We start from the raw sequence: 15291 nt of genomic DNA, 5'->3' as shown, positions 1-15291 counted from the left end.
TTACTGTTTATGTCTGATGCAATTCTGTCTTCTCCCTGCTCACAATCGCTGTACATCAATCCTAGCCCTAGTGAGTGGGTGGGTGATCTGCTCCCAGACTTCTGCCAGTAACATTCAGTAACCAGTCACTGGAAGGTATGTGAGAGCAGCTTAGGGTGACTCGTCTTTCTGTTTTTGCATGACTTTCCAGCACTTGCCCTTAGCAACACATCCCAGGTAAGGACCTCATCATGTGGGGTTTATGATTTGTATCTGCATCTGTCTGTGAAATATCACTCAGGATTTCCAATTGAAATGGAAATTAGGTGCCAATGTGCTGCTGTAACTATCTCCATTACTTTCCAAACTGTAGCAACTAAGCCTTTTGAATATGGAAGGAGGATTTCCATATCAAAATATTTTTTGTACAGTTAGGGAATTAATATTTAATGTAAGCCAGATACTGAACGCATTAGTCTGCCAAACCAAGGTGGTGTGAATTGAATAGTGAACATGTTAATTTGAAATGTCACTGGATGCATTACGAATTTGTTATACCCTGCTAAATAGTAAATTGAGAAATAAAATGACTAATTGGGAGGAATAACCTGATTTCCCCATAACATTGGAGGAGGTTGGGAGCAGGTTTATTTTGTTTCTCTCCACTCACTCTCCTCTCTCTCCACATCTAATTGTCCCTTAAATCTATTTACAGTGACCATTTCATAGCCATTCCACAATTCTATTACTCTTTTGAGGGGAAAGTTTAGTCTCACTTCCTCTGTGTCCCCTGTCATTTGCAGTCTTCCATTTCCAAAGAAAACAAACTCAGCTTCCTTTATTAATAAATATCTGATAACCATTGTCTTTGTACCCTCTCAAGGGTGGTAATATTCTTCTGGTAATTAGAGGACCAGTACTATAGATAGTACTGCTGATGGGTCTGATCAACAACTTATTTAGATTTGTATGACAGTAACCTTGTACCATTTTTGCCACAGCCACACACTAGCCTGATGGATTCATACAGCAGCTTTTAATATGTATTTTATTCATCACAATTTAAATGTTTGTATACCTAGTATGAATGTTCAATGTTAAGGAACTTTAGCTACTCAGGATGGTATTTAAAGTATTCTCTCAAAATGAGATCAAATGGCCTTACAAGGATTCTTCATCCAACTCTATCCAGTGTTACAGGGGCAAATTGTAACCCCAAAAAATTAGTGGGTTGGGGTCATGTGGGAGGTTAAAGTGTTCAAAAACTGAATCCCAAACCCAACCTGCCCACTTCCAGTTTTAACTAAGGTGTGGTGGAGGTGGAGAGGCAGGCAGCCAACCCTCTACCAGGAGGCGGGTTGTCCATTTAAATATTAAAATAAAGCTGGCGTGCCTCATATTTAATCACCATTACAAATTTAACTCACAAGACGAGGACTGCTGGATCCAGGAGGTTAGGGTCTTTCCATCCACCCCCTGCAATTGGATACCCTTGCCCCAGGCCTCCGAACATCTTTCTGGCCACCCTCTCCAGCCCAGCTGTTCCTCCGGCACCAGTTTTTTTTTATCCCCCACCCGTCCGATGCTTTTTTGGCCCTGATCGTCCTCCGGCTCCAAATCTTTCTCTCCTTTCCCCTCCCACCACGATGCCTCTCCGGCCCCGATTGTCCTTTGGCTCCCAATCCTTCCATGCACCCCCCCTCTCCCCCCGGATCCTCCTCCCTCAACACCACCCTCCCTCCCGATCCTCCTACAGCCCCTGACCACGCTCCTCTCTGCAGCCTAGTGCCACAGGTCTACCCGCCCGCAGCGAGCCAGCCTCGCAATGTCGCTGGCTGCAGGCAGGAAACAGCTTTAAAATGCCAATCAGGCTCTGACGTTAAATTTGGCAAGGCCTGCAGGAAACCCGTTCCCTCAGGTTTCCTGACCGCTTTCTAGCCCACCCCACTGCTTCCGACCCGCCTCCAGATTAAAATTCTGGACACAGTGTTCCTTAGTTTTACTCATGGATAGGTTTGAAAACTTAATGGTCTACTAGGTCTACACTACGAATGCCAGGTTAGTCATGTGCCCTGCACTCTGATTTTGTTTCAACATCAAGACAATTTTTACATTTTACATGCAGATTTGAAGAACAATGTTAAACTCTACCATTGTCTTTGGAAAGTTTCATAAATCTAAACTGGATACTTGATTCACCTCTGAATAAGATCTTGCTTTGTATCCAGAATATACACTCAGTTGTTGATGATTATTGAGCTATTTTACCCCACTGTTCAAATGTGACTTGTGATCTTTGTCCTCCCAGGGGAAAATGATGGAATCAATTATTAAAGATGAAATAGCAGCGCATTTGGAAAGCAGTGACAGGATCGGTCCAAGTCAGCATGGATTTATGAAAGGGAAATCATACTTGACAAATCTTCTGGAATTTTTTGAGGGTGTAACTAGTAGAGTGGACAAGGGAGAACCAGTGGATGTGGTGTATTTGGACTTTCAAAAGGCTTTTGACAAGGTCCCACACAAGAGATTGGTGTGTAAAATCAAAGCACATGTATTGGGGGTAATGTACTGACGTGGATAGAGAACTGGTTGGCAGACAGGAAGCAGAGAGTCGGGATAAACGGGTCCTTTTCAGAATGGCAGGCAGTGACTAGTGGAGTACCGCAGGGCTCAGTGCTGGGACACCAGCTCTTTACAATATACATTAATGATTTAGATGGAGGAATTGAGTGTAATATTTCCAAGTTTGCAGATGACACTGAACTGGGTGGCGGTGTGAGCTGTGAGGAGGACGCTAAAAGGCTGCAGGGTGACTTGGACAGGTTAGGTGAGTGGGCAAATGCATGGCAGATGCAGTATAATGTGGATAAATGTAAGGTTATCAACTTTGGGAGCAAAAACACGAAGCCAGAATATTATCTGAATGGCGGCAGATTAGGAAAGGGGGAGGTGCAACGAGACCTGGGTGTCATTGTTCATCAGTCATTGAAAGTTGGCATGCAGGTACAGCAGGCGGTGAAGAAGGCAAATGGTATGTTGGCCTTCATAGCTATGGGATTTGAGTATAGGAGCAGGGAGATCTTACTGCAGTTGTACAGGGCCTTGGTGAGGCCTCACCTGGAATATTGTGTTCAGTTTTGGTCTCCTAATCTGAGGAAGGACATTCTTGCTATTGAGGGAGTGCAGCGAAGGTTCACCAGACTGATTCCTGGGATGGCGGGACTGACATATGAGGAGAGACTGGATCAACTGGGCCTTTATATACTGGAGTTTAGAAGGATGAGAGGGGATTTCATAGAAACTTACAAGATTCTGACGGGACTGGACAGGTTAGATGTGGGAAGAATGTTCCCGATGATGGGGAAGTCCAGAACCAGGGGACACAGTCTTAGGATAAGGGGTAGGCCATTTAGGACTGAGATGAGGAGAAACTTCTTCACTCAGAGAGTTGTTAACCTGTGGAATTCCCTACCGCAGAAAGTTGTTGATGCCAGTTCATTGGATATATTCAAGAGGGAGTTAGATATGGCCCTTACGGTTAAAGGGATCAAGGGGTATGCAGAGAAAGCGGGAAAGGGGTACTGAGGGAATGATCAGCCATGATCTTATTGAAGGGCTGGATGGTCTACTCCTGCACCTATTTTCTATGCTATCAAAGGAGAGGGATAAAGATTATTACAGTGATTGTATAATTTATCCATAAGCATCTGATTTGGTAGCTCACTACATTTGTTAATAGAATATATCAATGAGTAAATTGAATGGCATATATACATATATAGCAGGTTGGCACCCTAATTGGTGTGGGACTGAAATCACATGTAATTCAAATTGGATATGGGTGGCAAGAAGCTGTCGGATTGTCTTAAGGGTATATTGAACCAGTTGGGTTTTTAAGACAATCCGACAGCTTTGTGATCAGTTTTATGGACAGCAGCTTTTTATATATTTTTAAACGGAATTCAAATTATCGAAGTGTATGGTGTGATTTGAACTCGCGTTCTGTGAATTATTAATCTAGTATCATAACCACATTTCTTAGGTTACAACAGTGACTGCAGTTCAAAATAACTTTATTGGCTGTAAAGCGCTCTGTAATGTCATCTGGACATGAAAAGCACTGTATAAATGCAAGTTCTTTCTTTACCTTTAAAAAATACAGTCAAGGTAACACAAAGAGTGATTGGGCCAGGGGAAGCAAAAAAACTCAGCATCAATTGGAGTAGGGAACCAAGGAGTATTTGGGGGATGATGGAAAAGGCCGTGACGTTGCTGGTCCTTAAAGCTGGCACGCGGGGCTGCGCAGGGTGCATGCATCCGCCCCCTCCGGTGCGCCCTGCCACTGCTGCGAGCATCCTGATTGGTCCGCGCTCTGCGGTGCAGACCTGGAGGAGCGCGAGCTCCCGACGTATCCGCCTGGAAACCGGAGGGAAAGGACGACACACGGCACAGCTGCAGGTTTCCAGTTAGCCGAGCTGCAAAAGTGCGCCACCAGGGGAGCGGCAGCGACGACGACGACTCGAGATCGAGAGAGAGATAAAACAAAAGAGCGGCGCGCGCGTTATGGGCCGCGCTCTCTGCTAGGCCGATGCGGCGGGAGCGGCTGAGGTAACGGACGACACGCACCCGCACCGGAAAGTCGGCGGCCGCCACCATGGAATTCCAGCAGTTCGTCGACGTCGCGGACAAATGGTGCTACAACACCCCGTTCGAGCTGATCGCCACCGAGGAGGCCGAGAGCCGCCTGGATTTCTACGCGGATCCCGGTGTCTCCTTCTACGTCCTGTGCCCGGACAGCGATTTCAGGGATAATTTCGTGAGTTACCGAGCGGGCGGGCCCAGTTGATTCTTTCCCTTGCTCCCTCCCCTCTCTCTTTGACCCGGTTCGGCCTTGCTGTATCCACTTGCTGCGTCATGGCGGCCGGTTCCTATGGCACCCGGGCTGGGCCGGCGGCCACCTGTATCTTAATGGCAGAAGCCCACCCAGGGCATCCCCGCCAATTGATCCTAACCCCTTTCTCCTCCCCAGACCAGAAACTCACTAAGAGCATCGCCGCCCCTTCAGCCCAACACTTCCCTCACAGCCCATACCCCACACCTCTCCTGAACTGTTCTGCCTTAGATCAGGCTCTTATTGGGGCTGGTTCAGCTATTGCCCTCGCTCCTCGGTAATGCTGCGGAACAAAGACTTTGCTGCATTTTTCTTGTCTGATTTCTGATGGGTGAATGCGGACTTCTGCTTTCTGAGTTTACATGGTCGGGGGTTATACCTGCGGGGGGCCGGGGGGCTGAGTCCACACTCCCACTCCAGTACAGGCGCAGTTATATAATGTTGCAGCTCATGTCCCTCCCTGAGCTCCCCATCGCGTTTGTCGTATGCAGAACAGGTTGTTCAGACAAATTATCTGCCAAGTCCTGTTTGGAAAGTTGTACCCTTGTATCATTTTTTAAAAGTGTAATGTTCACAGCTATTTTTATAATGCAAGTTTCCAATGCGTCAAACGTAACAACAGCTGGAAAATCCATTTTGCAGATTAAATGGGGAATTTGAATTCATGTCCAATTCCTGTCATCGCCTTCCCTCTTGCTGCCCTTTTTTAAAAAAAAAAGCCAGCGTTGAAAGAACTGAATTTTTAACATTTTCCCTGGAAAACTCAGCGTGAATCTTGCATGACATCATGGAGCGGTACACTCGTTGCCCAAATGATTTAATTGCTCTACCCATGTCGATATGAGAAATCAGATGACTTGCCTCATTCAGCATTGTCTCCACAAGCATACCCATCATAAATAAGCATTCATTATTTAGGGATATTTGTTGCATTTAACATTTCTGCAGCAAAACTTTTTGGGGGAGGGGAGAAAAGAATTTTGATCTCGAAGACATACAGCTCTGAAGGTTTTGTGATTATTTTACATGACACTTGAATGAGTTTATGTCTGAATACAAAAAGATGTATGAAAGATTCCACCCCCCAAATCCCTAGTGGTCCAGCAAGGAACTGAGCTGTACACCACAATAATAATCTAGGTTTAAATTCTGGTAGGGCAGGTGGAGGGGTTACTAAAGTCAGATTCAGCACCTCTAGATTAGGGAGGGGGTAAATTGCTTGGGGTCCCCTACTGCTGTTGGAAACATGGGTGTTGATGTCGATGTCGATGCCGCCATAGCTAGATAGTCAGTTGATGCTCACTGCGCACAAGTAAAGAATGGCACTTGGATGAGATGCCCAAGAGCACCTGGGGAACAATGCTCCAGGAAAAGTCAGTGGAGAGGACAGAATCATCAGGGGGTGGGGCAGAGTGGGGTGATGGGGAAGAAATGATGTATAAATTCAGTCACAAAGATTTGATCAGTCACAAGAGAACTTGCAATAAAAATAAATGTTTTAAAGTAACTAACCTTGCTTTTGATTTGTTCATAGTTTTGCAGGTTGGCTACAAAGACATTGGATTGGTCTATTCTAAAGAATAATAGCATTTGTTTAATTTTGTTTGCTTTCTTCAACATCCTAGGTACCTAAACTGAGACCCATTTTGCTCCACACCTAGAATCATAAAATTTTGCACCACATACGGAAACTGTTTGACCCAAAGTGCCTGTGTCGGCTCTCTGAAAGAGCTATCTACTTGGTTCCATTTACTTGCCCTTTTAAATATTTAATTTTCAAATAATTATCTGTGTCCCTTTTTTTAAAACTGTAATTATGGATTCTGCTTCCATCACTGTTTGTAATAGGCCATTCCATGTTCAAACAGTCCTCTGCATTTAAAACTTCCTGCTAACCTCGCCCATCATCTTGATTCCTGGCAACCACATGCTTAGTTTATGAAGAAACATTGTGTTGTACCCGGATCCAGAATTTTTAATATTCAAGGTGATATTTCTTATCTTATGACGCAACAAACTATTGATGAAACTGTAGAAACGTGCAATAGAGATGTATTAAGAGAAAGTTAACTACAAGCATACTTTTTTTGAAGGAGAACTGTATGGTATAATGTTGGCCTATCTAAGCCCTTTGTAACTGAAGTCACTGGTATAGATGTTCTGATGATTTTCTCAACAGTAGGACTTTTTCCTTATGGTAAATTTAAAAAATAATCAAAATGACCAAATTATATTGGGATAGCCTAGCTGTTTGGATTCTTGCTTACAAATAAATGGTGGTTCTTAGTGTTGGAGAAACAACTTGCTATAAGTTTCAAAAAAATATATTCTGGTTAGATCTGGATTTCTGATCTGGTTTTGAAGAAAAGCTCTACTCATGTTAATCATTAATGTTTAACAGAACACTACCCCAGAATTTGAAATACAAAACCAGTGACTGACTTAAATTCACTGGGAACTGTTTATCTGGTCAGTCAGCTAGTGAAAATCTACTTGATATTTCCATTCCCTTCTGTAGTGCCCCTGTTTGTGCAGAGATGCAAGATTTCACAGGTCCATGTTTGAACTTTAGTTTGCTGGGAGGAGGGCTGTTGGCATTTGCCTGTTGCACTTGTAGAATAAATTGAAAAACTGCAGTGTCTGAACTAAGCTTCAACTCCATATCCTCTCCGTCCCCAAGACCACTTTTATCCACTGTTGCAACATCTGCCGCCTCAGCCCCTCTGCTGCTTGAAACAGATTTAGACATGTTTTTGTCATCTTCAGAATTGACTACTCCAGTGCTTTCATTGGCCTCCCATTTTCCACCTTTCGTATAAACTCAACGATGCTGTATGTACCTGTACGGCACTAAGTCCTGTATGACCCAGTCCTCACTGACCTAAATTGGCTCCCTGTCCCTCAATACCTCAAGTTTAAAATCCTCATCTTTACATTCTTCCATGTCCTCACCCCATCATATCTTGGCACCCCCCCTCCCACTCCTTTAACTCCCCCAAGCTTTCTGTTTATCTGACTCTAGATTTCCTCCCTCGTCCCTATAATTGGTGGCAGATACTTCAATTGTCTGGGCTCCACTCCAGAATTCCCTCCTGAAACTTCTCCACACTCTCTTCTTTAAAATCCTTCTCTAACTTGAGAATCTCACTAGTTCTCCCAGTGACTGGGAGAGGGAGGTACACGAATCATTCATTTGTTTTGTCCATTTAGTGGAAGTACATTCTATCTGTTGAAGTCCTCAGTAAGTCTTTCAAACTGAAGGAAGACAGCTGACAACATGGCAAAGCTATATTGAACATGTGTTTGGAGAAAAACTGTCTTTCTCGTGGGATTTGTGGCATTTATTTAAAGAACATTGTTGTAATACAGATCTTCTCGCTTACTCTAGTTATCTTTCGTTTATACAATGACAAAAGGACACTTCAGTAGTGTTCAGTTGGTCCATACAACATGATGTGAGCAACGTAATGCCTTGCCATGCAGTCGGAAGCTGAAATGTTCTCGAGTGCATGTGTATTTTTGGGGCAATGGAAAGAAAGCTGAAAAGATTTAGCCAAGTTCCATGTAGCACAGGTGTACAGGTCACAGAATGACACAGTGGGAGTGAATCATCCAAAAATGTTGTTGGTAAGTGCAAAGGTGATTTCATGGAGCCATAATAACATCGAAGGAGACCATTTGGTTCACCATGGTGCCAACTCCCAAATTAATTCCATAGCTCTATCTTCCTGTGCTTTAAATATTTATTGAATTTTCCCTTCAAAGGTCTGTCAACCACTCCCGTGAGAAAATATTTCTATTAAATTTTTTTTTACGATGGCTGTCTAGGTCCATGTGTTATATTTTCCATGTCCTGTCTGACCATTGCAGATATCATTTAACACTAAAATCAGCTTAGTCTCCATTTTAAAAAAGAACATCTGAGTCATCGTATGAGTCTGGTTTCATGGGCCCCGTGTCTCTTGTCACTTGGGATTGATGATTCTAGAGGGATCAGAAGAAATTTGATTGCTGTAATCCATTATTTGTGCACATAATGATTCAGCTATATGTTGTGGATCATTTTCTGCTCTTGAAAATAATTCTTTGTGTGGGTGAGGAAAAATGTAATAATTTGGCCATCTGTTGCAGGTGTTTACTAGTTCAAGGCTACTGAGCATAACCTGACGATGCTTTAGTACTGATGGTGCACAAACCAGGAACTGAGGGACTAGATTCTGATCCTCGGACTTTAAAAAAAAAACTGTTGAAAGGTGGCTAGGTGGGCCCCCTTTCCTTAATGAGGAACTGATGCAATGTCATTTGGATTTTGGGCCAGTTGACATGGCAAATGATAATTGCCACAACCCTTTTTGATTTTTGGAACATCCTGGATGGTACAAGTAGCACTAAGAAAAAGATTCATTTTGTCGAGCGCTCTCTGTTGATTACTTCTAAAAGGGGATGACTGAACTACATCTATGCCTGTCCCAATTATCCCGAATGCTCTAACCTTGCTCTATCTTAGTCTTGACTCTCCATGTGCAGTGCCATAGGAGATTGACGAGTAAAACAAAATCATGCTTTAATCACAAATACTGGAGAATGGGGAAAGAGATAACTTGGCAAAGAAGGTTGATTTGTATTTTCTAACATGTTTAATATTACTCAACAATACAGAGGGACATGATGACACAGCTGTGACTCAGTGGGTAGCACACTCACCACTGAATCAGAAGGTTGTGGGTTCAAGTCCCACTCCAGAGAATTGAGCACATAAATCTAGGTTGACACTCCAGTGCAGTGCTGAGGGAGTGCTGTCTTTCAGATGAGATATTAAACGGAGGCCCCATCTGCTCTCAGGTGGACGTAAAAGATCCCATGGCACTATTTCGAAGAAGAACAGGGGAGTCATCCCCGGTGTCCTGGCCAATATTTATCCCTCAATCAACATAACAAAAAAACAGATTATCTGGTCATTATCACATTACTGTTTGTGGAAGCTTGCTTGTGCCATGTTTCCCACATTACAACAGTGACTACACTCCAAAAATACTTCACTGGCTGTAAAGCACTTTGAGACATTTGGTGGTTGTGCAAGGCGCTATATAAATGCAAGACATCATGCAACATTTTCTACACTCCAATTTATATGTTGGATGCAGCCATCCACTCTACCTTGAATTTTTTTTGGTCCCATGGCAGACACGCAAAGCTGATTTTTTTTTTGATGGGGAGTGGAATTTGGTATATGCTCTTTAAAATACTACTTTTTGATGAGAAGTCATAATTACTCGTTTTTTGCCAGTCAAAAGGTCACTTGTTATTGAGATGCATTCTATGTGCCCTTTCACTAATCTGTAGATGCTTAGAATCGTCTCCCGCAGACTTATTCGGAATTGTTGGTTTTACTTCATTTACAAACTGAGTCTGATTTTCAGACGTAAGTTTCTACTTCTCCTTTTGTACATTCATTCTAATTTGCAGATGATTTGAATCTACGCACAATCCATGACACGTTTACCTTACGCATTCAACAGTAAGCTGTGAAAGGCCCAAAAATATACTCTGGTGACTACTTTTTGAGCTTTAGTGACCTGAGGAGATGTAACCTGAAGTGTCCCATCATTTGTTTGTGGCAGAGGAACAGAAACAGAGAATGTGACTCGAGCTTAAAAGAAAGAAGGTGCACAGTTTAAACTGAACTACTTGAGGGTAATGAACATGTGAAACAAACTGCCCAGGGAAACCGATTATGTGGAAAATAAAAATTCAAGGGAGAATGGAATAGCTGTATGTAGGAGTGGATGATTTGGGAGGCATTGGTTTTGGGGTCACCCTATTGGACCTGAGGGTCTTTCTGGTCGTAAACTTCCTATATTTTAGTATACTCAAAGTTGTGGAAGCCAGACAGTGCTAATTAATAGCCTGACCAAATGGCTTGTTTAGTTGATATGCACAGAGGGGGTTAGTGAGAGTGCATAGTTCATTAAAGATGTGTTGCTAGTGTTGAGATCAGCCGGTGAAATAGATGGGGGGGGGGGAAGTGAAGCATCAAGGTGTATGCAAGTGCAGCGCTTAAAATCCGGAACCCTCAAGATCGAGGTTGTTCTGGACTTCGGGCCGTCTGGTCCCGCTGAGGAGGTTGTCATCTGGCCCGGCCGAGGAGGTCATCGTTGGGCTGTCCAGCCCCCGCCGAGGAGGTCATCACCGTCCAGCCCCCGCTGAGGAGCTGTTGCGTCGGGCGGGCTGGCGAGGAGGCCCCGAGGTAAGAGCAGCGGTGATGAGGTGAGTAGCGGCGAGGTGAGGCCTGAGGTTGGCAGGGTCATCTGGTCTGGATTCTGGAGCATTTTACGGATTCCGGACAACCCTACCACCGATCGGACTGGATTCTGGAACATTCCTGATTCCAGAACTACGGATTCTCAATGCTGTATCGGCAAATGGTAGAAGACAAACAGACTCCAGATACTAGGTAGGACTGATGATGCTGCTGAGGAGGATGAGCTCAAGATTAATGAGGAAATGTGCATGGGGAACAGATCAGGTCATCTGAACTTTGACAGGCAGTGGGTGGAACTAAAAGAGGGAAGGGGTTTTCTGCAATTGGCACTGACTGCAGCTTAAGTTTGAGCAACTAATACATTTGCAAAAGAAATGGACACCAAAACCCAATCCAGTAATTTGAGCTCTGACTCATACTCCAAATTGAACCTCAGACTCCCAACACAGGAGTAATTTGTTCCAGGAAAATGTCCAGGAATTTACAATGCTGTAGAAACACGAGTGAGAATAATGATTTTGTTCTAGATTATTTAAATTTTTTATGGGACAGCAGCTCAAACAAAATTTTCAATTTTTGGATCAGTACAATGCGACTTCTTGCTATTTGCCAATTGGGATTGGTGGCTTCCAAAACAAAAATGAGCAATTTGTTTGTTTCTCTTCATTTGATACCTGCCAGCTGAATTGCACTGTGTTATTAGTTCACGTTTAGTCAGCTGAATATTTGGTTACTTAATAAATATGTCCTCATTTTAGCCAGCCACAAATTTTTGTCCTACAGGTTGTGATGCGACAAATGTTTGCTAGATGCAAGACTTTATAAAAAAAAAAAAAAATACTGATATTCGTACAATGGAGACTTGGGTGAGAGATTTAGCACTTAATTGTGTTGTATCAGTAAGGAACACTTTGGTATGACTTCAGGATTGGTCTGGTTTGTTTTTTGTATTGTGTCCACCCTGTGTATTGGCATGTATAGTCAGGAAATGTGTGTTCTTTTACATAAATCTGTTGGGGATATTTCGCAGCTTGATCACATCGCATTGAAAATATCCAGCGGCCGCTGATAATCAAGTGCAGATGTTACTGTGAAATACTTGCATCTGTTTGTACAGATGTTCTGAAGACATCCTGAATGAACAGTTTATACATGCATATTAAAAGAAAGAACTTGCGTTTATATACTGCCTTTTGTGCTCTTGGAAAGTCCTAAAACACTTCGCAGCCAGTTTAATTACTATTGAGGTGTAGTCACTTTTTGTAGGCAAATGTGGTAGCTAATTTGAGCACAGCAAAATCCCACAAACTGCAACTGCTTCAACCAACTCCATGAGAATGCCCTTTCTTTGATGACATGGGCCTAAACTCCATACACTATTGCAGCTGTGGATAACTGTTTTTTGAATAAATGCATCAAAACTTCATGCTGCTATTTATAAAACTCAAAATTCTGTTGCCTTTTTATCTACCTGCACTTTCATGGAATTATGTAGGTCTTTGTCACCCTTCAATATCCTTCTATTGTGTGAATATCTTGTTCCTTATTTTCACTCCCAGAATGTATTGTCATACAATTATCCATATTAAGTTGCACCTGCCACCTGTCTGCCATCCGAACAAAATCGTGCCGGAAATCTGAAACAAAAACGGAAAATGCTGGACTCAGCGGGTCAGGAAGCATCCTTCAGGAAAATAGTTGACATTTTGATTATAAATACTTTCATATTTTACAATCCTCTTTTGTGTTATCAGCAAATTTTAAGATTGTGTTCCCTATGCCCAACAGTTCCAAGGAGCAGGCTGGATAGAGTACTTGTGCAGTAGTAATTTGATGAGAAATAGACAGCATGGATTTTGAGAGAGAAGTTGTGCCCAACAAATGTCCTCTGACTTCAAGACCGTTACATGTAAAATAGATTATGATATGGTTCATTTGGGCTTCTCGAAAGCTTTTGGCAAGATCCCACATGAACATCTAATAAAATTAAAAGCCGCAGGAATCGGGTGTAGCACACAGCCTAGGTAAAAGTTGACTTTAAAATAAATAGCACTTGAGAATTGTAATCATCCTCCCACTCATGTTTCTAATCTGCATTAATGATCTAGATATTGTAACCTTGGCAAACTTGCCAATGTCACAAAAATAAGGAAAGCAGCAAAAGACTCGCATGATATAGTTATGCAGTTGGGCACAGAAGTGGCAAATTAAATTTAACAACACTTGGCTATGCAATGCTTTACATATATATCATTAAAAATCGTGTGTATGCATACTTTCTCTCCATTTTCCTTTGGGCCTTTTTCCCCACCCCCATAGCTAGATCCCAACAGTGCCAGACTCTATCACTCCTGCCTCACTCTCTCTCTAGTTGTGCTTGATCCTAGAATCTTTTCCCTTCCTGGGAACACCTCTCAGTTCTATTAAACCGAGAGACCATATTCCCAGTTCACCCTAGGACCCCCTCCTAAACCCCAGTTCAGTACTGCTAATGCTGGGCCCCTTTCCCAGGGTAACCCTGATATTTGAAAGCACTATGTTGGTAATTCAGTCTCCCAGCAAATACTACTTGGCACAAAACCCAAATTTATATCAAACTTGAAACTCTGCGTGCTATACTATGGGGGATTTGTTAATTTTATATCTACTCAGCTGTGGTATTTATTTATCTTGAGGAAATCAGTATTTGCTAGGAACCATTCACAAAACATAATTCAAACTTAAAGAAAACATAAAACCTGGGAACCCCAAAGCTGCCAAATCCGGGAATCTACCAATGAGCTAGACGCACATTCCCCCGCCACAGTGTTACCAAACTCTAGTATTGCTGAATCTGAAAACATGCAGACTCCAGTGCTGCTAAACACTGTGCCAATCTCCTGCCTGTGTATCTTGCTGTGTAAACAGGACATTAACTGTGGCATGTAATAAAACTGGAATTTGACTTTGTCAGTCACCATAAATAAGTTGCCTGAATAATGCATTGTGCATTGCATGGCATAAAAAAAAATCAATGATGTAATGCAGAAAAAGATGGCAGCCAATTTGCACAGAGCAAATTCCCACAAACTGCAATGAGATAATATTCCCCAGGGGTTGGTATTAAGACTACTGCTCTTTTTGATACGTTTTAATGACCTAGACTTTGGTAAACAGGGCATCATTTCAAAGTTTTCAGATGATAGGAAATTCAAATGTAGTAAACAATGAGGTGGATAGTAACAGACTTCAGGAGAACATAGTATATCTGTCTCAGCTGGTCCCTCATATTGAGGATGACTTGTTTCCACACCAAAAAGGGATGAGTTCATGGGTGTTTCAATGAAGGACCTGATATTCCCGGTCACGAACTACATGTTAAAGGATGGAAGATGCCTATGCGTGCATTTTTTTAATGTATGGTGGTCATTGCACACCAGCCATCACATGGGCTTGACCGAGCTAGGTCTTGGTCCAATGGCAAGGATTAACCAAGACGACTAGAGACCAGCTCTGCTGTATGGACCTAGTGCGCTGGCCGGTGCTGCCCCAGGGCCCTCGCCTCTCCTGGGCCCCGATCACATCACTCCACAATCACTCACCGCTTCTGCTGTATCTGCCCACGCACCAATCACTGAACTGGACCTTGGTGACTTCCAATTCAGTCGCCCTCTTGCACCAGCTTGTGCTGCTCCCTGAAGTGGCATGCCACCTCGCTGCTCCCAGGGCTGCTTGCATTTTATGACCCCAACCTACTGCTGGTATTTCCTCGCAGGTTGTGGCCGTGCCACAAGAATATAAAAAGGAAGTGAGCGGCTAAAGTAAATGTTGGTCCCTTAGAGGATGAAACTGGGGAATTAATAATGGGGAAATAAGGAAATGGCAGAGACTTTGAACAAATATTTGTATCTGTCTTCACACTAGAAGACACTAAAAGCATCCCACTTATAATAGAAAATCAGAGGGCAAAGGGTAGGAAGGAAATTAAAACAATCATTATCACTACAGAAAAAGTACTAAGCAAACTAATGGGACTAAAGACTGACAAGTCCCTGGACCTGATGGTCTGCATCCTTGGGTCTTCAAAGAAGTGGCTGCAGAGATAATGGATGTATTGGTTGCAATCTACCAAAATTCCCTAGATTCTGGAAAGGTACCAGCGATTGGAAAACAGCAA

General features: G+C 43.0%; 1 protein-coding gene across 1 annotated transcript in view; it reads left to right on the top strand.

Moving 5' to 3' along the window:
* Positions 1-4046: 4046 nt before the first annotated feature.
* mturn (maturin, neural progenitor differentiation regulator homolog (Xenopus)) overlaps positions 4047-15291 on the top strand; it is a 32990-nt gene continuing 21745 nt past the window's right edge. Inside the window, exon 1 of the mRNA XM_070880543.1 lies at positions 4047-4798. Coding sequence (XP_070736644.1) covers positions 4637-4798 — 162 coding nt within the window. The 5' untranslated portion in view covers positions 4047-4636. The remainder of the gene's footprint in view (positions 4799-15291) is intronic.

This window comes from Pristiophorus japonicus, chromosome 5 (assembly GCF_044704955.1).
Source record: "Pristiophorus japonicus isolate sPriJap1 chromosome 5, sPriJap1.hap1, whole genome shotgun sequence".
Lineage (NCBI taxonomy): Eukaryota > Metazoa > Chordata > Chondrichthyes > Pristiophoridae > Pristiophorus > Pristiophorus japonicus.
Note: the sequence above shows the minus strand (reverse complement) of the source record. Positions and strands in the feature narration are given on the sequence as shown.